The sequence below is a fragment of the Schistocerca gregaria genome, chromosome 8 (genome assembly GCF_023897955.1).
Source record: "Schistocerca gregaria isolate iqSchGreg1 chromosome 8, iqSchGreg1.2, whole genome shotgun sequence".
Taxonomy (NCBI): Eukaryota; Metazoa; Arthropoda; class Insecta; order Orthoptera; family Acrididae; genus Schistocerca; species Schistocerca gregaria.
This window is the reverse complement of record NC_064927.1, coordinates 236349612-236376037: the sequence shown is the minus strand read 5'-3', so window position 1 is coordinate 236376037 and position 26426 is coordinate 236349612. Positions and strand designations below refer to the sequence as shown.

Here is a 26426-nt window from a genome sequence, read left to right as displayed (position 1 = left end):
CCTTCTAGAGCACGTTGGGTGGCACGGGATACATGCGGACGTGCATTGTCCTGTTGGAACAGCAAGTTCCCTTGCCGGTCTTGGAATGGTAGAACGATGGGTTCGATGACGGTTTGGATGTACCGTGCACTATTCAGTGTCCCCTCGACGATCACCAGAGGTGTACGGCCAGTGTAGGAGATCGCTCCCCACACCATGATGCCTGGTGTTGGCCCTGTGTGCCTCGGTCGTATGCAGTCCTGATTGTGGCGCTCACCTGCACGGCGCCAAACACGCATACGACCATCATTGGCACCAAGCCAGAAGCGACTCTCATCGCTGAAGACGACACGTCTCCATTCGTCCTTCCATTCACGCCTGTCGCGACACCACTGGAGGCGGGCTGCACGATGTTGGGGCGTGAGCGGAAGCCGGCCTAACGGTGTGCGGGACCGTAGCCCAGCTTCATGGAGACGGTTGCGAATGGTCCTCGCCGATACCCCAGGAGCAACAGTGTCCCTAATTTGCTGGGAAGTGGCGGTGCGGTCCCCTACGGCACTGCGTAGGATCCTACGGTCTTGGCGTGCATCCGTGCGTCGCTGCGGTCCGGTCCCAGGTCGACGGGCACGTGCACCTTCCGCCGACCACTGGCGACAACATCGATGTACTGTGGAGACCTGACGCCCCACGTGTTGAGCAATTCGGCGGTACGTCCACCCGGCCTCCCGCATGCCCACTATACGCCCTCGCTCAAAGTCCGTCAACTGCACATACGGTTCACGTCCACGCTGTCGCGGCATGCTAACAGTGTTAAAGACTGCGATGGAGCTCCGTATGCCACGGCAAACTGGCTGACACTGACGGCGGCGGTGCACAAATGCTGCGCAGCTAGCGCCATTCGACGGCCAACACCGCGGTTCCTGGTGTGTCCGCTGTGCCGTGCGTGTGATCATTGCTTGTACAGCCCTCTCGCAGTGTCCGGAGCTATTATGGTGGGTCTGACACACCGGTGTCAATGTGTTCTTTTTTCCATTTCCAGGAGTGTATATAAACGATTTGGGAGACAAACTGAGCAGCCGTCTTAGCTTGTTTGCAGATGACGCTGTCGTTTATCGACTAATAAAGTCATCATAAGATCAAAACAAATTGCAAGACGATTTCGAAAAGATATCTGTATGGTGCGAAAACTGGCAATTGATCCTAAATAACGGAAAGTGTGAGATCCATCCACATTGAGTGCTAAAAATAATCCGTAAAACTTCGCTTACACTATAAATCAGTCAAATCTAAAGGCCCTAAATTCAACTAAATACCTAGGAATTACAATTACGAACAACTGAAACTGGAAGCAACACACAGAAATTATTGTGGGGAAGGCTAACCAAAGACTGCTTTCTATTGGCAGGACACTTAGAAAATGTAACATATCTACTAAGCAGACTGCCTACACTTCGCTTGTCCGTCCTCTTTTACATATCTACTAAGCAGACTGCCTACACTTCGCTTGTCCGTCCTCTTTTACAATATTGCTGCGCTGTGCAGGATCCTTACCAGATAGGATTGACAGAGTACATCGGAAAAGTTCAAAGAAAGGCAGCACGTTTTGTTTTATTGCTGAATAGCGGAAAGAGTGTCACTGAAATGATACAGTATTTGGGATGGACATCATTAAAAGAAACGCCTTTTTCGTTGCGGCGGAATCTTCTCATGAAATTCCAATGACCAACTTTCACCTCCGAATGCGAAACTATTTTTGGCACCGACATATATAGGGAGAAAGATCACCTTAATAAAATAATGGAAATCAGAGCTCGTACGGAAAGATATAAGTGTTCGTTCTTTCCGCGCGCTATACGTGACTGGAATAATAGAGAAGACATTAAATGTGATTTGCAGAGTATACATGTAGATGTATTAGTGTTAACATTACTGAACGTATTTCTTCAGCCCTACTCATACAGTTACACTTACAAACTAGTTTTTTAAGGTCCGTGCTTCAATTTGTAAAAACGGAACCACCATAGGACTTCATGGTCGTTCGCCTGACTGTCTGTCTGTCTGTTCGTCTATCCGACGGATAAGGACCATTTTTCTCAATAACGGGTAAACGTATCAAGTTCAAATTTATGTCACATATTAAGGTTTGTGGTCCACTGATGGAGTAAAAATTTTATGCTTATAAGTCAATTCAGTCAAAAGAGACAGCCATTTATTTACGATGTTCTGATACTCGAAAGTTCACTCATGAAAACCTATAGCGTGCTTCCCGTTGAACTAAAATCATGAAATTTGACAAGAAGCAAGGTTTCACAGTACAAGTAAGAATAAAAAAAATCGAAAATGGTTAATTCGTCATTATAAAATACAAAAAAATATTTTTGGTCATTATTTATCCGTCTATCTGTTTGTCTGTTCGTCTGTTGAGACCACTTTTTCTCTGGCTGGTTTATCAAGTAAAAATTGATGCCATACACTAAGGTCTATGGTCCCTTGGCGGTCTAAAAGTTCTAACCTTCTACGCCAATGCAATCAGAATATATCGCCGTTTATGTCACATATCTTAATACTCGAAAATTCACACATCAAGAGCTAGAGGGTACATCCCGTTCACCTATAATCGTGAAATTTGGCAAAAAGCAAGGTTTCAAAGTACAAGTAAAGTAAAACACTGTTTCTTATGAAATTGTAATTATGTCTCATAAAAAATACCTTTTTGACAGTGTGCTCCCTGCCGCCGTTGGATAAGCAGCTGCTGCAGCAAGTCGTATAACCCTAGCTTACTTATTTGTTAGATAGTTTAATTAATTTCTTTGCATGTTTTTGGGTACTTGCATTGTTTAATTCATATATTTCGGGCGTATTATAGTATTTGACAGTTGTAGCATCGCGCTTTAGTGTTTACTTCGTAGATTCTTATTTAAATTGCGTGTGAGTTTCGTATAGGAGGTGCAATTTCGAGTTTTAGTTACTGTAATCGTAAATTCAGCAGATTGTAGCGCAGTCGTTAGGCATTTGTACAGGTTAGTTGATACATTCTTTGTGTGTTCCGCTTGCGTTATCTAGGCACGGACTCGTGTTTCAGTAACTGTTGTTAAACATCAATTAGAATGGACAGGGACTGCGATTGCTGTGTTCGGATGAGGGCTGACTTGGCATCCCTTCGCTCACAGCTGCAATCGGCGCTGACTTCGGTCGCGCAGCTTGAGGCTGTTGCCAATGGGCACCACTGTGGGGAGCCGGACTCGGGTATCACGGGGATGTCAACCTCATCCCGTCTGTCCCCAGATCGGTCTGCCGCTGTGGTTGCCCCGGTTGCTGCCCGCAGTGGGGCTGAGCCCTCGCCTATGGTTGATTGGGAGGTCGTTCCAAGGCGTGGCAGGCATCAAAAGGCGCCCCCAGAGGCTGATCAGAAAGCCTCCCCGGTGCGTCTGACAAACCGGTTTCAGGCACTGTCTCTGGCTGAGCCAGATGCAGCCACCTGCCCTGTTTCAGAGGATCATTCTCAGCCTTCAAGGTCCGGGCAATCGCAGAGGGTGGGCTTACTGGTAGTTGGGAGCTCCAATGTTAGGCGTGTAATGGGGCCCCTTAGGGATATGGCGGCTAAGGAGGGGAAGAAATCCAGTGTGCACTCCGTGTGCATTCCGGGAGGAGTCATTCCTGATGTGGAAAGGGTCCTTCCGGATGCCATGAAGAGCACAGGGTGCAGCCAGCTGCAGGTGGTGGCACATGTCGGCACTAATGACGTGTGTCGCTTTGGATCTGAGGAAATTCTCTCTGGATTCCAGCGGCTATCTGATTTGGTTAAGGCTGCCGGTCTTGCTTACGAGATGAAGGCAGAGCTCACCATCTGCAGCATCGTTGACAGAACCGACTGCGGACCTTTGGTGCAGAGCCGGGTGGAGGGTCTGAATCAGAGGCTCAGACGGTTTTGCGACCGTATTGGCTGCAGATTCCTTGACTTGCGCCATAGGGTGGTGGGGTTTCGGGTTCCGCTGAATAGGTCAGGAGTTCACTACACTCAGCTGGCGGCTACACGGGTAGCGGAGGCTGTGTGGCATGGACTGGGCGGTTTTTTAGGTTAGAAGGCCTCGGGAAAGTGCGGGATGGGCTGCAATGTCAAAGGGTGCTTGGCAATTACAGGACGTGCTTGGATCAAGGAACAGTCGGAATTATAGTTGTAAACTGTTGTAGTTGCGCTGGAAAAGTCCCTGAGCTTCAAGCGCTAATAGAAAGCACAGAAGCTGATATCGTTATAGGTACAGAAAGCTGGCTAAAGCCTGAAATAAGTTCTGCAGAAATTTTTACGAAGTCTCAGACGGTGTTCAGGAAAGATAGATTAGGCAGAATTGGTGGTGGAGTGTTGGTGTCTGTCAGTAGTGGTTTATCTTGTAGTGAAGTCGAAGTAGATACTCCGTGCGAATTGGTGTGAGTGGAGGTTATACTTAACAGCCGAATTAAGTTAATAATTGGCTCCTTCTACCGACCCCCAGACTCCGATGATACAGTTGCGGAACAGTTCAGAGAAAGTTTGAGTCTCGTAACAAATAAATACCCCACTCATACGGTTATAGTTGGTGGGGACTTCAACCTACCCTCGGTATGTTGGCAAAAATACTTGTTCAAAACCGGTGGTAGGCAGAAAACGTCTTCCGAGATTGTCCTAAATGCATTCTCCGAAAATTATTTAGAGCAGTTAGTCCACGAACCCACGCGAATTGTAAATGGTTGCGAAAACACACTTGACCTCTTGGCCACAAACAATCCAGAGCTGATAGAGAGCATCATGACTGATACAGGGATTAGTGATCACAAGGTCATTGTAGCTAGGCTCAATACCATTTCTTCCAAATCCATCAGAAACAAACGCAAAATAATTTTATTTAAAAAAGCGGATAAAGTGCCACTAGAAGCCTTCCTAAAAGACAATTTCCATTCCTTCCGAACTGACTATGCGAATGTAGACGAGATGTGGCTCAAATTCAAAGATATAGTAGCAACAGCAATTGAGATATTCATACCTCATAAATTGGTAAGAGATGGAACGGATCCCCCGTGGTACACAAAAAAGGTCCGAACGCTGTTGCAGAGGCAACGGAAAAAGCATGCGAAGTTCAGAAGAACGCGAAATCCTGAAGATGGGCTAAAATTTACAGACGCGCGAAATTTGGCACGTACTTCGATGCGAGATGCCTTTAATAGGTTCCACAACGAAACATTGTCTCGAAATTTGGTAGAAGATCCGAAGAAATTCTGGTCGTACGTAAAGTACACAAGCGGCAAGACGCAGTCAATACCTTCGCTGCGCAGTGCCGATGGTACTGTTAACGACGACTGTGCCGCTAAAGCGGAGTTATTGAACGCAGTTTTCCGAAATTCCTTCACCAGGGAAGACGAATGGAATATTCCAGAATTTGAAACACGAACATCTGCTAGCATGAGTTTCTTAGAAGTAGATACCTTAGGGGTTGCGAAGCAACTCAAATCGCTTGATACGGGCAAGTCTTCAGGTCCAGATTGTATACCGATTAGGTTCCTTTCAGATTACGCTGATACTATAGCTCCCTACTTAGCACTCATATACAACCGCTCGCTCACCGATAGATCTGTACCTACAGATTGGAAAATTGCGCAGGTCGCACCAGTCTTCAAGAAGGGTAGTAGGAGTAATCCATTTAACTACAGACCTATATCATTGACGTCGGTTTGCAGTAGGGTTTTCGAGCATATACTGTATTCAAACATTATGAATCACCTTGAAGGGAACGATCTATTGACACGTAATCAGCATGGCTTCAGAAAACATCGCTCTTGTGCAACGCAGCTAGCTCTTTATTCGCACGAAGTAATGGCCGCTATCGACAGGGGATCTCAAGTTGATTCCGTATTTCTAGATTTCCGGAAAGCTTTTGACACCGTTCCTCACAAGCGACTTCTAATCAAGCTGCGGAGCTATGGGGTATCGTCTCAGTTGTGCGACTGGATTCGTGATTTCCTGTCAGGAAGGTCGCAGTTCGTAGTAATAGACGGCAAATCATCGAGTAAAACTGAAGTGATATCAGGTGTTCCCCAGGGAAGCGTCCTGGGACCTCTACTGTTCCTGATCTATATAAATGACCTGGGTGACAATCTGAGCAGTTCTCTTAGGTTGTTCGCAGATGATGCTGTAATTTACCGTATAGTAAGGTCATCCGAAGACCAGTATCAGCTGCAAAGCGATTTAGAAAAGATTGCTGTATGGTGTGTCAGGTGGCAGTTGACGCTAAATAACGAAAAGTGTGAGATGATCCACATGAGTTCCAAAAGAAATCCGTTGGAATTCGATTACTCGATAAATAGTACAATTCTCAAGGCTGTCAATTCAACTAAGTACCTGGGTGTTAAAATTACGAACAACTTCAGTTGGAAGGACCACATAGATAATATTGTCGGGAAGGCGAGCCAAAGGTTGCGTTTCATTGGCAGGACACTTAGAAGATGCAACAAGTCCACTAAAGAGACAGCTTACACTACACTCGTTCGTCCTCTGTTAGAATATTGCTGCGCGGTGTGGGATCCTTACCAGGTGGGATTGACGGAGGACATCGAAAGGGTGCAAAGAAGGGCAGCTCGTTTTGTATTATCACGTTATAGGGGAGAGAGTGTGGCAGATATGATACACGAGTTGGGATGGAAGTCATTACAGCATAGACGTTTTTCGTCGCGGCGAGAGCTTTTTACGAAATTTCAGTCACCAACTTTCTCTTCCGAATGCGAAAATATTTTGTTGAGCCCAACCTACATAGGTAGGAATGATCATCAAAATAAAATAAGAGAAATAAGAGCTCGAACAGAAAGGTTTAGGTGTTCGTTTTTCCCGCTCGCTGTTCGGGAGTGGAATAGTAGAGAGATAGTATGATTGTGGTTCGATGAACCCTCTGCCAAGCACTTAAATGTGAATTGCAGAGTAGTCATGTAGATGTAGATGTAGATGTAGATGAACATTCACTGCATTCATCATCTGTCAAAATCATAACAGACGAACATTACTGCATGCAAACATAAAATGTAAGTTGTAATCATATTTTAGTAACCAAATAAAACCGTTTTATTAAGTCTTATCTCCAGAATGAGATTTTTACTCTGCAGCGGAGTGTGCGCTGATATAAAACTTCCTGGCAGATTAAAACTGTGTTCTGCAGGTTCGCAGAAGAGCTTCTGTGCAGTTTGGAAGGTAGGAGACGAGGTACTGACGGAATTAAAGCTGTGAGGACGGGTCGTCAATAGTGCTTGGGTTGCTTAGTTGGTAGAGCACTTGCCCGTGAAAGGCAAAGGTCCCGAGTTCGAGTCTCGGTCCGGCACACCGTTTTAAGTCTTATCTCTCTACATATATACACTGAAGTCCACTGCACGCTTGTTTTTGTATGTCTGTGCAGGTCTGAGGAACTACAGAATAGATTCTGATACGGTCTTGGAATTCTCTAGATCAGTATCTTGCCAGTGTCGATATCGATAAAAGGTAAAAATCGTTTAGATTCTCGATTCCCATGACGAATGAACTATATACAGTATATACACATATAATTAAGTTTGTACGAAACCCTCAGTGAGCAAGTCCTAATCGCACTTGTCCAATTTTTATTTTACACGCTTCCAGTTTTTAAATGAAAAGATAGAAGTTGCCCAGAAGATATGATTCTGGGTTAGATTTAAAACTTGCCTTGGCACATGTCAGTCATTTTATGTTTTTGGGAAAATGAGCTTAACTTTTCGTTGCCGCATATTGAACCTCTGCCTGATATATATATATATATATATATATATATATATATATATATATATATATATATATATATATAAATACCGGCCACTGACAGGCACAGCTGATGGTTCGTTTCCAACGAAGTAAACTTGGCCGTGTTTCTCTGAGCCCCGCTCGTTCAGTATGTAACTTCAAAAATTAACAGTATGTTAATTATTTGACAAATTATAATTAGTAAAAACTCATTATTTATTTTTTTTAAAGACATACACTACTGGCCGTTAAAATTGCTACATCACGAAGATGACGTGCTACAGACGCGAAATTTAACCGACAGGAAGAAGATGCTCTGATATGCAAATGATTAGCTTTTCAGAGCATTCACACAAGGTTGGCGCCGGTGGCGACATCTAAAACGTGGTTACATGAGGAAAGTTTCCAAATGATTTCTCATACACAAACGGCAGTTGACCGGCGATGCCTGGTGAAACGTTGCTGTGATGCCTCGTGTAAGGAGGAGAAATGCTTACCATCACGTTTCCGACTTTGATAAAGGTCGGTTTGTAGCCTATCGCGATTGCAGTTTATCGTATCGCGACATTGCTGCTCGCGTTGGTCGAGATCCAATGGCTGTTAGCACAATATGGAATCGGTGGGTTCAGGAAGGTAATACGGTACGCCGTGCTGGATCCCAACGGCCTCGTATCACTAGCAGTCGAAATGACAGGTATATTATCCGCATGGCTGTAACGGATCGTGCAGCCACGTCTCGAACCCTGAGTCAACAGATGATAACGTTTGCCGCAGCGGTTACCCTTAACGCTGCATCACAGACAGGAGCGCCTGCGATGGTGTACTCAACGACGAACCTGGGTGTACGAATGTCAAAACGTCATTTTTTTCGGATGAATCCAGGTTCTGTTTACAGCATCATGATGGTAGAATCCGTGTTTGGCGACATCGCGGTGAACGCAGAATGGAAGCGAATATTCGTCATTGCCATACTGGCGTATCACCAAGCGTGATGGTATGGGGTGCCATTGGTTACACGTCTCGGTCACCTCTGGTTCGCATTGACGGCACTTTGAACAGTGGACATTACATTTCAGATGTGTTACGACCCGTGGCTCTACCCTACATTCGATACCTGCGAAACCCTACATTTCAGCAGGATAATGAATGACCGCATGTTGCAGGTCCTGTATGGGCCTTTCTGGATACAGAAAATGTTCGACTGCTGCCCTGGCCAGCACATTCTCCAGATATCTCACCAATTGAAAACGTATGGTCAATGGTAGCCAAGCAACTGGATCGTCACAATATGCCAGTCTTGATGAACTGTGGTATTCTCTTGAAGCTGCATGGGCAGCTGTACCTGTACATCCAAGCTCTGTATGACTCAAGTGCAAATATGCATAATTTGTCAGGGAGTTGCTTCTTTTTTTCCAATTCTATAAATTATACCAACAGCATAAATGGAAGAACTTAACTGTTTGAGCATCTCAGTAGCATGCTTCTTTCAGCTCAAGTGGGCACTCTCACGCATGGACACGGAGTTACCTATTATTCCGTGCAACATATAGCACCAAGGTTCGTGTAGCTAGCTTACACTGAGGTGACAAAAGTCATGGGGTACCTCTGTAATATCACGTCGGACCTCACTTTGCCCAGCATAGTACGGCAACTCGACGTGGCATGGACACATCAAGTCGTGGAAAGATCCCTGCAGAAATACTAAGCCATGTTGTCTCTAGAGCCGTATATAATATCGAACGTGTTGCCAGTGCAGAATTTCGTACACGAATTGATCTGTCGATTATGTCCCATGAATGTTCGATGGGGTTCATGTCAGGCCATCTGGGTGGCCAAATCATTCGCTCGAATCGTTCAGAATGGTCTTCAAAACTGTCGCGAACAATTGTGGCCCCAGTCGTTTGGGGATATGAAGCCCATAAATGGCTGCAAATGGTCCCAAGAAGCCAAACAATCATTTCCAGTTAATGATCCGTTCAATTGGACCGAGGACCCGCTCCAGTCCACAACAACACAGCCTGCACCATTATAGAGCCGCCACCACCACTTTGCACAGTACCTTGTTGACAACTTAGGTCCATGGCTTCGAGGGGTCTGCACCACACTTAAACCCTACCATCAGCTCTCACCAACTGAAATCGTGACTCATCTGACCAGGGCATGGTGGCGGTCGCAGTGGCCGAGCAGTTCTAGGTGGTTCAGTCTGGAACCGCGCGACTGCTATGGTCGCAGGTTCGAATCCTGCCTAGGGCATGGATGTGTCTGATGACCCTACGTTAGTTAGGTTTAAGTAGTTCTAAGTTCTAGGGGACTGAAGACCTCAGATTTTAAGTCCCATACTGGATAATGGATAATGGAATGTAGTCGAATTAAGTCAGGTGATGCTGAGGTAATTAGATTAGGAAATGAAGCACTTAAAGTAATAAAGGAGTTTCGCTATTTGGGGAGCAAAATAACTGATGATAGTCGAAGTAGAGAGGATATAAAATGTAGACTGGCAATGGCAAGGAAAGCGTTTCTGAAGAAAACAAATTTGTTAACATCCAGTATATATTTAAGTGTCAGGAAGTCGATTCTGAAAATTATTTGTATGGAGTGTAGCCATGTATGGAAGTGAAACGTGGACGATAAATAGTTTAGACAAGAAGAGAATAGAAGCTTTCGAAATGTGGTGCTACAGAAGAATTCTGAAGATTAGATGGGTAGATCATGTAACTAATGAGGAGGTATTGAATAGAACTGGAGAGAAGAGAAATTTGTGGCACAACTTGACTAGAAGAAGGGATAGGTTGGTAGAGCATCTTCTGAGACGTCAAGGAATCACCAATTTAGTATTGGAGGGTAGCGTGGAGGGTAAAAATCATAGAAGGGGGACCAAGAGATGAATACACTAAGCAGATTCAGAGGGCTGTACGTTGCAATAGGTACTGGGAGATGAAGAAGCTTGCACAGGATACAGTAGCATGGAGAGCTGCATCAAACGAGTCTCAGGACTAAAGACCACAACAACACCAACAATTTCGGAAGTGAATTCCCCATACTTCTACCATTCCACGATCAAAGTCTGTTAATCCCTTCGTGTGAACATAATGATGTCAGAAACTTTTTCACATCAATCCCCAGAGCACACATTACGCACTGCACTTTTATACCTTTTGTACCCGCACTGCTGCCATTTGTAAATGTACATATCGCTATCCCATGACTTTTGTCACCTCAGTGTACGCAGTCTGTGCAACTCTGCAGAGACTTCTTCTGAACTAAAAGGAATGTATAAATGGCCTCTAACAGCGCACAGATCCTTGCTGCAGTTGTGAGACCTCGTATGGCACCACGGATTGTCCGAAGATAGATAAAACGAATGTTGTTCCACAAAATTTTGGGCGAACTGCCGGATGTTTGCAACTTCCAGCCACAATGTTTCGGCGCAGAGTCTTCTGGCCATCTTCACGTAAAGGCCTCTTCCGCTTCTTTCCTCTGTCAGTTTTCAAATGGAACTGGAGCACTGGCAGACTGTATTTCAGAACAATGGGTACTCGTCCTAGCAAGTGGAGAGAGCGCTGCAGGCCTGTAAACGATGCAACAAAGAAGAGGCTTTTAAAACGACTGCCTATTTACCATATATTGATAGTATTTCAGCGCAAATAGGCAGAATACTAAGAAAATATAAAGTGAAAGCAATCTTCTGCCCTCTTGCAAAAATTTCGTCTCTGGTGGGATCTGTCAAAGACGACCTAGAGCTGCGCAAGGCAGGTGTTTACAGGATTTCATGTGAATGCGTCTAACCTTATATAGGGCAAACGACGCAAACTGTGCAGGATCGCATTGTAGAACATCAGCGGCATACTCCCCTACTTCAGCCTTGTAAGCCTGCCATCGCCAAACGCTTTATTTCCACTGGTCATGCCATGAATTACAATGAGACCAAAATTGTGGCCCAGACGTCTAACTTTTGGAGTTCTATTATTAATGACTCCTTGGAAATACGTCTGTCTGACAATGAGTCTCTTATTAATCGTGACGGCTATTACCAATTGAATTTGGCGTGGAATCAAATTGCTGAAAATCTTCGTATCCTCCATAGCCGGCGTAGGTCTGTGATGGAGCCAAAGGAATGCAATCGAACTGATATCAATGCGGCGAGTTTTCACCACGGAGGGCGCGCGACGCAGCAGAATCGAATGCGCTCAAGTACCACACATGCGACGACAAGTGAATCCACCAAGCATGTGCCGCAGGGGCCTTAAATACCAGAGGTCAGGGAGTTTTCGCCTCCTGCTCCTCCAACATCTCCGCATCCTTTACATTGTCCTCAGGCTTGATCCCCCCCCGCCCCAACCCCTGGATTCCTCCTTCCTCTCCACCCCCCACCCATTGCCGCGCCTCTATCGCTGTATCCCTCCCTCTCTCCACCTCCACACCCTCCATCTCCTTCATCAGGGCAATTTCCAGTGCCTCCCCCTCCTTGACTACGAACTTCGCAATGACATATACCCTTCCTTCCAACTATAACCTGGCCTTGTTCCCCCTCCTCCCCAAGGCCCCCTTTCTTCTTCACCCCTCCTTCTGCCTCGAGTGGATTTTCCTCCTCCCCCCCCCCCCCGAGCCCATGCCCCCATCCTTGCCTCTTTCCTCCCTCATCCCTCCCCACCTCGCCCTCCCTCCCTACCTGGCCCTCTCTGGCGCCCCCCCCCCGCCTATCTCCCCCCTCTCTCTTCCCCTGCCTCCCTTCTTCCCTTCTCCCTCATCTCCTTGCGCCTGGCAGATCCTCCATTTCGCTCATCGTCAGTAAGCCATGTCAGTGTTGAGTTTAGTGCTGTTTCTCCTGTGCGTCGAGAGGTGTGATTTTAATTGTGTGCTGGCTGTGTACTTAGTGTTACTGTCAGTGTTTGTTCTGTGACGCCATCCGTTGACACTTTTATGCTCCGGTCATACTGTGCCTTGTGTTCTTTTAATTGTCCCAGTGTGTGGTTTTTGTGTGTGTGATACTTTTTTACGGTTTTTATCTCCATTTTACCCCTTTTTGTCTATTGTCTTCCATGATGTTCCCCTTTTTCTGTATCTATGTTCACCATGTTTTCTCCTATGTTACTTTTAAATGTCTTCTACTGTTTGTTCTATGTCTTTCGGCTGAAGAGCAGCGCATATGCTGCTGCCAGCCTCCCCCGATGGGGAATTGAAATACAATAAAGGAAAAAAAAGAGTTTTCGCCAGTATCGCCTGAAGATGGCCAGAAGACTGCGCCGGAATATTGTGGCAGAAAGTTGCAGACATCCGGCAGTACGCTCGAAATTTTATGGAACAATATTTACGCTGGTAACGTTTAAAATCTCAAAAAAGGAATGTTTCACACTGTCTACAACTACACAGGCATTACACAAGAAAGGGTAGATGATGATTATACCGCATCTCCTGCAGGGTTTCCCAATGGGTAGGTCGGTGCGACAGCATCGAGGCTTGGCAGCGGGGCAGGGCACGAAGCTAGAAGCCTTGCTGGCCCTGTCCGAACTCGTGGCGGAGCGTCCACGCCGACGACTGCAGGAGCAGGAGCACCAACAGCGGTCTGCAGCCGGGCACAGCACCTCCACCCCGTCGGCCTCGCACGGCGGCAGCGGCGTCTTGGGTGCACAAGGTGGGTCCGGCGCCTTGGGCTGCAGCGCGGGGCCCGGCGTGCAAGGTGGGCAGGGAGAACAGGGCGGCTCCGGCGTCTTCCGCCGCAGCGGCGGGCAGGGAACGCAAGGCGGGTCCGCTGCCGGGCACGGCGAGGTGTTTCGCCTTCGAGCTCTCCACGCACAGCAGGTGGAGCGGTCGCAACTGCGCCGGCCACGAGGGCTGCTCTTCCGCTCCTCGTCCGATGACGCGCAGGGAACGCAAGGTGGGTCCGCCGTCGAGCACGGAGACTTGGAACGCTGGCGAGCTCTCCACGCACAGCAGGTGGAGCGGTCGCAGCTCCGCCTTCTGCGAGGCCTACTCTTCCGCCCCTCACCTGACGTTGGACAGGGAATGCAAGATGGGTCACGGGGAACGCAAGGTGGGTCCGCCGTCGCACACGGAGACTTGGAACGCTGGCGAGCTCTCCACGCACAGCAGGTGGAGCGATCGCAACTGCGCCGGCTGCGACAGCTGTTCTCTCGCTCCTTGTCCGCCTTCTCCAGTCTCAAGCAGCGCCGGCAGCACGACTTTCGCCGCTGATTTGTAATGTAAAAGAACTTGCGATCACATTCCTGTCTTTGCACCTCAGAAACATTAGATAAATAGACTACTGGCCATTAAAATTGCTACACCAAGAAGAAATGCAGATGATAAACGGGTATTAAAATGGTTCAAATGGCTCTGAGCACAATGGGACTTAACATCTGAGGTTATCAGTCCTCTAGAACTTAGAACTACGTAAACCTAACTAAACTAAGGACATCACACACATCCAAGCCCGAGGCAGGATTCGAACCTGCGACCGTAGAGGTCGCGCGGTTCCAGACTCAAGCGCTTAGTAGCGCTCGGCCACAGCGGCCGGCAGAGTTTGGATGGCGTGTACAGGTACAGCTGCCCATGCAGCTTCAACACGATACCACAGTTCATCAAGAGTAGTGATTGGCGTATTCTGACAAGCCAGTTGCTCGGCCACCATTGACCAGACGTTTTCAATTGGTGATAGATCTGGAGAATGTGCTGGCCAGGGCAGCAGTCGAACATTTATCTGTATCCAGAAGGCCCTTACAGGACCTGCAACATGCGGTCGTGCATTATCCTGCTGAAATGTGGGGTTTCGTAGGGATCGAATGAAGGGTAGAGCCACGGATCATAACACATCTGAAATGTAACGTCCACTGTTCAAAGTGCCGTCAATGCGAACAAGAGGTGACCTAGACGTGTGGCCAATGGCACCCCATACAATCACACCGGGTGATACGCCAGTATGGCGATGACGAATACACGCTTCCAATGTGCGTTCACCGCTATGTCGCCAAACACGGATGCGACCATCATGATGATGTAAACAGAACCTGGATTCATCCGAAAAAATGACGTTTTGCCATTCGTGCACCAAGGTTCATCGTTGAGTACACCATCGCAGGCGCTCGTGTCTGTGATGCAGCGTCAAGGTAAACCGCAGCGACGTGGCTGCACGAACCGTTACAGCCATGCGGATAAGATGCCTGTCATCTAGACTGCTAGTGATACGAAGCTGTTGGAATCCAGCACGGCGTTCCATATTACCCTCCTGAACCCACCGATTCCATATTCTGCTAACAGTCATTGGAACTCGACCAACGCGAGCACCAACGTTGCGAGACGACAAATCGCAATCGCGATAGGCTACAATCCGGCCTTCATCAAAGTCGGAAACGTTATGATCCGCATTTCTCCTCCTTACACGAGGCATCACAACAACGTTTCACCAGGCAACGCCGGTCAACTGCTGTTTATATATGTGAAATCGGTTGGAAACTTTCCTCATGCCAGCACGTTGTAGGTGTCGCCACCGGCGTCCACCTTGTGTGTATGGTCTGAAATGCTAATCATGTGCATATCACAGCATCTTCTTCTTGTCGGTTAAATTTCGCGTCTGGAGCACGTCATCTACGTGATGTAGCAATTTTAATGGTCAGCAGTGTATGTCTTTTAAAAAAATAAATAATGAATTTTTACTAATTGTGATTTGTCAAATAATTAACATACTGTTAATTTTTTAAGTTACATACTGAACGAGCGGGGCTCAGAGAAACACGGCCACGTTTACTTCGTTGGAAACGAACCATCAGCTGTGCTGGTCAGAGCGACACATTTGGCTGACGTCCAGTGACCGCGCTAACATACTGCCCGTTTCATTCTCATTTCCCGTGACCATCATTACCTTAATTGTGCTGATAAAACAAAAAAACTGTGTTTGTTTAACCTCTGTACTTTTCACTCTTTATGTTGTATCAGGAACCAAAATGCAGTCTGTCTGGTAACTTACGGAAGACTCGATTTGAGCCGGCCGCGGTGGTCTCGCGGTTAAGGCGCTCAGTCCGGAACCGCGTGACTGCTACGGTCGCAGGTTCAAATCCTGCCTCGGGCTTAGATGTGTGTGATGTCCTTAGGTTAGTTAGGTTTAAGTAGTTCTAAGTTCTAGGGGACTGATGACCACAGCAGTTGAGACCTATAGTGCTCAAAGCCATTTGAACCATTTTTGAACTCAATTTGAGTTGTGGAAAAGTGTGAAAAAATATTTGATCAGTGGAGTGAAAAAATAACTGCACTATTTGAATAGCTTCATCTTTATCAAGTTTTTCTGAAAGCCTTAAAAGGTTATTTGAAATTAGACGTTTTATACAGTTATGAAAGAAGAACGTCCTGTCGACATCAAGGTCAAAAGAGATTGAGCACAAACTTGGAATGTTTCAAGGACGGGAAAGGAAGTTGGCCGTGCTCTTTCAAGAGTATCACCCTGATATTTGCCTCAGGCGATTTAGGGAAATCACCGAAAACCTAAATGTGGATAGCCGGATGGGGACATGCATCATAATCCTCCCAAATGTGAGTCCAGTGTGCTAACAACTGCGCCATCTCGCTCAGTAGGTGACGCTACACCAATGAAAACAAACAACTAATCGGATACTAACGAAGCCTTCTTGTGTTTTGTGTTACCAGTCCAGTCGAGATGTAAGCATTTTGATGCGTTTCTTACTCGTCATTTTCAGGCGAACTGTCGGGTTCACGATCGGTTCTTTACTTTGAAAACTCTTCTGCCGACCGCCCAGTGGGACGGCCCAACTGCGTGCCTCCGGAAGAGATTTCACAGTCGGTGGTGGCGACGGCCCCCAGCGAGGGATGGGGGGGGGGGGGGGGGGACGTCCCACGGTCAAGTTCTAGTGCTGTTCATCCATTCCACCCAATGCGTCCTCCAGTTTCACATCAGAGCATTCCTGACATATTTTTACCAATGCCATATCCCATGCAGAGCTCAGTTGGAAACTGCAGTCAAGGTTGATTGGATGCTTGTGGACTCTTATTCCCACTCCCTCTTTGCTAACCGAATCTCAGAACCTGCTTGCATGCGACAGTACCTTTGACTGTTTAAAAACAAATACGTGGCCTTGCTGTGCTCTGCCATTGCAGACTTGTCGGTTTGGCTAAGATGAACCCTCATCACATCTTCTGAACAGCACTGCGAGACGCATAACTGTGCCTGGCCGATGTATTGCATGCTAACACTGTAGACGCCAGGTGCCTGTAGCCTGAAGTGGCAAAGAATAGCTTAGACGAAGGTCAAATGTCAGTTGTTCAACAGATAAATGTGCTGTGTCTCACAGATAGGTTGTGAGATACACTCATCAAAGAGGCAGTGGAAATAAAAGATAACGACCATCTTATCAACTGGGACAACAGTTTCCAAATGAGCTCTGAATGCGATGTTGTGATAGCAAAAATATTAATGATGCTCTGATGTGAAAGCTGCTAAGGCAGCAGGCAGAATATGCACGCATGTTGGTCCGCCTCTGGAATGAAATACAGCAACTGTTTTGCGGAACATGAAAACGACAGGCCCTTGGTAGGTTTTCGGAGACATGTGACACCAAACATTCACGCACAGGTCACGCAAATCCCGTAGCTTAAGGACTGGTGTTTTGTGGGTGCAGGCTAAGCATCCAACAACTATTAGATATGGTCCATCGTCAGGTGTCCATAGGCGAACTTTAGGGCCAAGACATCAATGTGAGTGTACTGTAATGCTCCTCAAACAATGGTAGCACCATTCTGACTTCGTGATGCGGACAGATATTCTGCTGGAATATGTCGCGCCATTGGTGAACACATCAGGCATGGAGGGATGCAATTGGTCCACCATAATGTTGACGTAGTCCACAGATGTCATGGTACCTTAGATTACTGCCACAGATCCCTTGGAAGCTTAGCATAATACATTCCCAACTGGCCTGCATCCATGATGTGGAGCATTCACCTGGATGACGGCTTATGAATACACGACCATGGCCTAGTGTACAATGCAGTCCTAACTGACGGCGTCATTGGTTCAACACAGGAGCATATAGGGACCATCTGCTGCGGAGCGCCGGCCGGAGTGGCCGTGCGGTTCTAGGCGCTGCAGTCTGGAACCGAGCGACCGCTACGGTCGCAGGTTCGAATCCTGCCTCGGGCATGGATGTGTGTGACGTCCTTATGTTAGTTAGGTTTAATTAGTTCTAAGTTCTAGGCGACTGATGACCTCAGAAGTTAAGTCGCATAGTGCTCAGAGCCATTTGAACCATTTGCTGCGGAGCCTCATGTTCGACAGTGTGCGCTAAATGGATTACTCCAAAACACCGGCGTTGCTGCCGCTGGGTCATGGGGTCAAGTGTTCGTTTCCCGGTCGGGTTGGGATTTTCTCTGCCCGGGGACTGGGTGTTTATGTTATCCTTATCATTTCATCATCATCATTTTCTCCTTCTTCAACATTTGTTGCAGCACCTATATTGGATTGTGAAAAAAATGGACTGTGTAAGAATTGGGACTTTGTACAGGCGCTGATGACCGCGCAGTTGAGCGCCCCACATTCCAGACATCATCATCAAACATAATCCAAAGCACTTGTGCCTGCTCCAGTACTGTCCGCTTGACGTCAGATCTGTTGGAAGGTCGCGTCTACCTACTTAACAGGGCGGGCAAACCCCAAATCAACACGTTCTGTGACGAGACGTGGACATCTAACACCTTATCTCCGACTTGAGGCTTAACTTCTCTGTAACCACTTTCTGTTGATGCTTACGATATTTAATTACATTCGCCGTTTCCGAGATGCTATTCCCAGACGCCGCGCCATAAAAGTTGCCTTTCTTCAGGGTCGTTTATGTTAGTGGATTCCCCCATTTGCGATTCGTATCGTGGCTAAATTGATACCCCAATCCTCTCCGCTTCGCTTATCCACATTTGTTACTGAGTTACGTGCCTGCAAAATTTTGTACAGGAATCGGCTTTGAAATCGGTTACTGTAAAGCGACAATCCTCCAAGAGTGCCTGCTGCCCATGATCTTCTCGCAGTCTTCCTCGTGAGCACTTACACATTTTGGAAATTTACAGGCACCAATAAAGCACCATTCCCTTGCCCATGATGTCCAGCCATACACTAGATAAAAACGACATACAACCTTGATCCACGCTAGGTTCTGTGTGCTCGACAGCGTCAATACAGACCCAAATGGCACTGGCCAATTGGCCGGATATAGAATCGGAAGTGCCATCTTCCTCCGCTACAATGGTAATCCTGTCATCAATCTGTCAGCGAAAACTGTCACACGCGATAACTGATCCCTCTATTTATAGAATACACACACTCGCACTACATTACCAACGTTCTGGCAGGCTGGAATTTTTATTTTCAGAATAACGCATTAACATGCACTGGTTTCTAAACAACGACGTAAGCTTTGCTTCATTCATAAACTTTTTCACTATGTCTCCCATCTACACAGAATGCGTGCAGAATAACTCAGTTCATCTGTGCAGATGGCATAGTGGGGAAGGGTACAAGAATGCTGTTGGGGGTTATATTCCGACAGGCCACTGTGTTGTAGGGGGTGGGGGTGTATTTCAACAATCGAAGATTACTCATAAGCAGACTTCTCAGCTACAACTAGCGAGTCTGTAAATCATCCTAATAACAGGTTACGCCAGTATGATCAATAATTTTAAGAAACTCAATCTGACTAGAGTAGCCGGAAGCTGTGACCAAGCGGTTCTAGGCACTTCAGTCTGGAAACGCGCGACCGCTACGATCGCAGGTTCGAATCCTGCCTCGGGTATGTATGTGAGTGATGTCCTTAGGTTAGTTAGGTTTAAGTAGTTCCACGTTCTAGGGGACTGATGACCTCAGATGTTAAGTCCCATAGTGCTCAGAGCCATTTAAACCATTTTTAATAGAGTACCGAACAAGAAAACCAACACATAAACAACTCAGGTAACTGCCCCCACCAGAAGAAGCACACATCTCAGCAGACCACCGCAAACCAAGTCAGCCGCCCCTTACCATCTAATGGTTGGACTTGTTTAGGGCGTTTCTGCACATAAGCCAAGTTGTTTTTCTATACCATTACCCATGGTTAAGAAAACTCTCACCATGTGTACCATCTATTGTGCCATTCCACTGAATCCGAATGACAAGTACAGCTGGACAATATTCCATTACCCCAAACCTCACAATCCTCACTTGATAATCGCTCTTCTTCAGCCCAGACCCCCTCATCAACTCAGCACTATATCCCATTTTACTCTTCATGATTCCATTCCCTCCTACTGCTTACCCAGAGCTGGTCATCCAACACGTCACCATCGGCCTCCAGCCTATCTACTGTACTGTTACTACTGCATTTCCTCTGCCCTCTCAGCAGGTAGCACCCAACCTGCACGCAGTTTTATCGCTGAGCACAAGGGGGCCATCGATCATCAAAAACGGTCGCAGATAGAGCTACCGGCTTCCAAGTGCTAGCCACTAGTGGGACTGTGCATCTTGCTAGAGGCAAAAGAACGAGGGGCTCACCTGGACAGTGGAATGACGAAGGCACTCAGCAGCAATGTGGTGGTCATCCAGTTGGGAGTGCATCACATAGATTACAGTGGCGACGGCACAGAGCACTGATGACAGGTACGTTGCAGACAGTTTGGTTCCTGCAGCCTGATGGAGTGCACAGGCAGTGCTTTGTATTGTGCCACTTGCACTTCAGTCCCCAAGTGACATACCCCTCAGCTTTATTAAAGTTACACTGAATTGCACAAATGTGCCATCCAGCGGTGCTTAATGTGAAATACACTACCGGCCATTAAAATTACCATCACGCCGGGTCATAACGCCAGTATGGCGATGACGAATACACGCTTCCAATGTGCGTTCACCGCGATGTCGCCAAACACGGATGCGACCATCATGATGCTGTAAACAGAACCTGAATCCATCCAAAAAAATGACGTTTTGCCATTCGTGCACCCAGGTTCCTCGTTGAGTACACCATCGCAGGCCCTCCTGTCTGTGATGCAGTGTCAAGGGTAACCGCAGCCATGTTCTCCGAGCTGATAGTCCATGCTGCTGCAAACGTCGTCAAACTGTCCCTGTTGACTCAGGGATCGAGACGTTGCTGCACGATCCTTTACAGCCATACGGATAAGATGCCTGTCATCTCGACTGCTAGTGATACGGGGCCGTTGGGATCCAGCACGACGTTCCGTATTACCCTCCTGAACCCACCGATTCCATATTCTGCTCACAGTCATTGGATCTCGACCAACACGAGCAGCAATGTCGCGATACGATAAACCGCTATCGCGATAGGCTACAATCCGACCTTTTCCAAAGTCGGAAACGTGATGGTACGCATTTCTCCTCCTTACACGAGGCATCACAACAGCGTTTCATCAGGCAACGCCGGTGAACTGCTGTTTGTGTACGAGAAATCGGTTGGAAACTTTCCTCGTGTCAGCACGTTGTAGGTGTCGCCACCGGCGCCCACCTTGTCTGAATGCTCTGAAAAGCTAATCATTTGCATATCAGAGCATCTTCTTCCTGTCGGTTAAATTTCGCGTCTGTAGCACGTCACCTTCGTGGTGTAGCTATTTTAATGACTAGTATTGTATTTTATGTACCATTGTTCTGCTGCTATGCAAAACAGTTTCAGTGTACGAGCCCAATTTTTTTAAAGTTATGTGGCTCTACCCTTTACTCAATCCCTGCGAAACCCTACATTTCAGCAGGATAATGCACGACCGCATGTTGCAGGTCCTGTACGGCCCTTTCTGGATATAGAAAATGTTCGACTGCTGCCCTGGCCAGCACATTCTCCAGATATCTCACCAATTGAAAACGTCCCTAAATCCTTTCAGGCAAATGCCGGGATGGTTCCTTCGAAAGGGCACGGCCGATTTCCTTCCCCGTCCTTCCCTAACCTGAGCTTGCGCTCCATCTCTTAATGACCTCGTTGTCGACGAGATGTTAAACACTAATCTCCTCCTCCAATTGAAAACGCCTGGTCAATGGTGGTCGAGCAACTGGCTCGTTACAATACGCCAGTCACTACTCTTGATGAACTGTGGTATCGTGTTGAAGCTGCATGGGCAGCTGTACCTGTACACGCCAACCAAGCTCTGTTTGACTCAACGCCCAGGCGTATCAAGGCCGTTATTACGGCCAGAGGTGGTTGTTCTGGGTACTGATTTCTTAGGATGTATGCACCCAAATTGCGTGAAAATGTAATTACACATCAGTTCTAGTATAATATATAGTTCTAGTGTAATATATTTGAATACCCGTTTATCATCTGTATTGCTTCTTGGTGTAGCAATTTTAATGGACTGTAGTGTAAGAGCCGAGGAGGCCATCTGGGAGCCGGCGAGACAATCGGTTTGCCAAAAGGCTTATCGCCAATATAGCGAAAGACAGGGCACCAGGCGAACATTGCCACGCAACCTGCAAGCGAGGGAAGAAAAAGCGCAAACGCCATAATGTTACATAAAAGGCCAGTACAAAGTAACACTCCATATCTTCAATCGCCAGAGCGGTCAAAAGTTGCAGGAAGACCTGAGCTCGGCAGTTCAGAATGATTACAAACCACCACAGCGAGACAAATAGCGCTGATGAGACCAATAAACGAGGGCAAATTCGAGCATGCACACGGAGCCACTGCATCAAAGGCACAGGTGTGGCTCTTTAAATAACGAGGTTTTCGGAACTCAAAGACACATCAGGTCATCCTGCCATTCTGTCCTTTTCACCAGAACCAGAGAGAATAAATGTCTACCTTGAGTTTCAGTGAAACCCCGACAAGCTGATCGATGATGGTGTGCCTATTATTCACAAGTTGACTTCAACATCTAGATGCAGCCAACCTGATGCAAACCACGGATGAGAAAAAGAGTGGAGTGCTCCCACCACTCCTCCCACCAAGGGTCAATGGCAGATGGCCACTGAGTTGTTATTTCCACACTGTCCACGTATTACGGGTTTACGTAGACCCCTGGCCAACTTGTCTTTGTTGATCCATGGTGGATGACGAAGGTCTAATCTTCACAGCAACTGACAATGTGTACCAAACAGTCAGCTATCTTCACCTAAGTGCACGACGCGCTATGGATGACGAGGGTCTAATCTTCAGGGCAACTGATAATGTGTACCAGTCACCTATCTTCACCTAAATGAACGATGTGCTGTCTAACAAGAGTGCTGAGATGTAAGGGCTGTGCTATATTACAGAAAATTTGGGGTGAGCAGCCCGTTCCCTCATTGCCAACTGCATGACAACACGGACCCCCAACAGCTCACTGACATGAGGCTCTGAATTTATGATTCGCTAATGGGGCGTGTCAGCTGTTCTTTTCGGTTTGCGATGATACCTGACCGCTGTCCAACGCATTGAGACATCATGAAAAATAAATGTAGTGATGAACCATTAATGCCTCAGGGCATACTCTGGACCACTTTCCCACACTCTGTGCTTGGTTTCCTACACACAAGCAACCCCAGCTCCTCAGGACGCACCATTGGTGTCAGAACTGGCTGTCACCTCAGGACTTGAGTGATTGTGGAATCGTGTCTACATCAGTCGTCATCTGGAAGCTCCGGCATGAAGTGGTGTCATGAGTGAACGTTTTCTTTGTCGATGGCCTTTCTAATGTATGTGTGTACCTGGAATGGGCCGCATCATGTCTCAGAGACAACAAAAGCACCTTGAAGATGTCTGTTAAACAGCAAATCATGTGGACATGTCATTATTTAGACTAATGTCAGTGAGATTCATTTAATACCAGTGCAGTTTGTAACCTGTCAGAGCATGAAGTGCCAGATCCCAAGTCCGTATTAGCCATGTGTAGTATTTGTAGACAATTTGAGCATTTGGCACAGGACTGTTCTGGGTTCCATTGGGTGATGATATGGAGAAAGGATTAATGCCGAGTTATTTTGTGTGTGTTTAAAGTACAGTTTCTCTATTTGTGATGGATGACACAAAATGCCAAACATACGAGGGTCACTCCAAAAGAAATGCACACTATTTTTGTAAAAATACGGTTTGCATTCTGCTTGTGTGAAAGTTTTACAGTGTGTAGATGCATCCTTCCCTCTTGTTTTGAAACTTAGTTCAACCTGTTCCCGTGAGTGGCGCCGTCACAGCATGTCTTCAAGATGGCTGCTACACGTGACGTTCGTCAGAAGCAACGTGCTGCCATGGAATTCCTGTGCTGTGAAAACGAGACATTGGGAAACATCCACAAGAGGTTGGAAAAGTGTTTGGAGATGCTGCTGTCGATAGGAGTACAGTTAGTCAGTGGACAAGCAGGTTACGTGATGAAAGCGGGCATGGCAATATTGAGGATTGTCCTTGCAGTGGCAGGCCTCGTACTGCACACACTCCAGACAATGTGCAGAGAGTTAACGAATTGGTGACTGCTGACGGACGCGTCAGAGTGAACGAATTGTCACGCTACGTTGGGATAGGAGAAGGAAATGTATGCAGAATCCTGAAAGTGTTGGCGTTAAAAAAGGTTTGTGCCAGGTGGGTTCCCAGGATGTTGACAGTGGCTCACAAAGAAACAAGAAAAACGGTATGCAGCGAACTTTTGGAACAGTACAAGAATGATTGAGATGAATCTCTTGGAAGAATTGTGACAGGTGATGAAACATAGCTCCATCATTTTTCACCAGAGACGAAGAGACTCCAACAGGTTGGTGAAGAATTTTACCGTGCTGGTATACAGGTGGTGGTTCCAAGATCGCGTAAAGCAGTGAGAGGGATGGAAATTATGTGGAGAAATGAAAATATTGTTCCCAAAGGATGTATCTACACACTGTAAAACTTTCAAACATGTAGAATAAAATATCGATTTTTAAAAAATAGTGTGCATTTCTTTTGGAGTGACCCTCGTATGTGCTGCTACTATGAGTGAGACTGTTGCTGCTTTAACGGAGCAGGTACAGTTATCGTCAGGTTTGAATTCTCAGCAATAGCAGGAAAAAGAGGGACTACTTAGACAGACTGAAGTTTACAGGCTGTTGGTCAGCAGATGCAAAACAGGGACTACGTAGACAGACTGAAGTTTACAGGCTGTTGGTCAGCAGATGCAATCAGGATCAGCAGAAGCTAAGGCAGTAGTGTGTTTACCCTCTCTTCCTCCTATCAATCCAACAGTAGCTATGCTGATAACGTCTTCTGCCAAACCAAAAAAGGATGTAACTGTATTTATTGACGATGTTACAGCTACCACCGTAATGAGTGGCTAGTCAGACATGACTTCTCTCTATGTGTCTATTTTATGACTGACAGGCGAAGCTGAAACATGCACTAATGAGGCAAAACTTTGACCACCAGTTTAATAGCTTCTTTGTCCAACTTTGGAACGAAACAAACCACTGATTCTGCTTACCAGGGATCCGACAGTTTGTTGATAGGTTTTTGGAAGTATGTGGCACTAGATGTCTCCACGCATGTCACGTAATTCGCGTAAATAACGAGCCGCTGTTTTGCGTACGCGGTGATGGTGCCCGATAGCGATACATATAGGTTTCATAGAATATACATCAGGCGATTTTGGTAGCCGAGACATCAACGTGAGTTCACTATAATGCTCCTCCAACCATTGTACTCGGTTGTGGATCCGAAATATGGACAGTTACTGTTGAAAGACGATATCGTCGCCGGGGAAGACATCAAGCATGAAGGGATGCACGTAGTTCGCAGCTGTCAGCGTGTCTTCGATTACAACCACAGGTTCCATGCAAGCGCAGGAGAATGTCTCCCATAGTATAATACAGCTTCCACCAGCCTGCGTCGATGGCACGCTGCCTGTTTCGAGTCGTCGTTCACTTCGACGACAGTTTTTGTGAAGACGACCATTGACCTAGTATGGCAAAAATGTGATTCACCCGAAGAGCCAATACGTTTCCGCTGATTCACAGTCGAATGCCAATAATCCTGTGTCCACTGCTATCGCAACTGACGATGTCGTTGGGTCAAAATGCGAATGCATAGAGGTGGTCTGCTGCGGATCTCCATGTTCAAGAATGTTCGACGAACAGTGTGCTCTGAAACACTTGTGCATAAATCAGCTCTCTCGGCAGAGATGCCACATATCACCTCCGTCCTAATTTACAGAGCAGACAAGCCTCCGAACCCTACGTTCTGTGAAGATATGTGAACGTCCAACCATTTAACGCCAAGTGGTAGTTTCACTGTCATTCTACCTGTTTCCGTAGACGCTCACGACAGTAGCACGTGAACATTATACCAGCTGTCCGCCCCCGGTAGCTGAGTGGTCAGCGTGACGGAATGTCAATCCTCAGGGCCCGGGTTCGATTCCCGGCTGGGTCGGAGATTTTCTCGGCTCAGGGACTGGGTGTTGTGTTGTCCTAATCATCATCACTTCATCCCCATCGACGCGCAGGTCGCCGAAGTGGCGTCAAATCGAAAGACTTGCACCCGGAGAACGGTCTACCCGACGGGAGGCCCTAGTCACACGACGTTTCATTTTTTTCATTATACCAGCTTCGCCGTTTTCGATATACTGTTTCATAGGCACAGCGTAATAATAATCCGCCCCTTGTCAAAGTCCCTTACCTCACTGGATTTCTTCGTTTGCGGACCATATCTTCGTTAGGGTGATCCCCCATCCGTGGCTGCTCCGCTTACGTACTCTTGTTACCGAATCACGTAACTGAAAC

At 46.9% G+C, this 26426-nt stretch overlaps 1 protein-coding gene across 12 annotated transcripts in view; it reads right to left on the bottom strand.

The window, feature by feature from the left end:
* Positions 1 to 26426, bottom strand: part of LOC126284740 (uncharacterized) — a 624884-nt gene that overhangs the window by 447600 nt on the left and 150858 nt on the right. For all 12 annotated transcript variants that reach the window (XR_007551535.1, XR_007551537.1, XR_007551545.1 and 9 more), the window contains one exon: positions 13155 to 13938. Coding sequence is in view for 1 of the 12 variants with exons in the window: in XM_049983880.1 (XP_049839837.1) it covers positions 13155 to 13938 (784 nt within the window). In the remaining 11 variants the exon portion in view is untranslated. The remainder of the gene's footprint in view (positions 1 to 13154; positions 13939 to 26426) is intronic.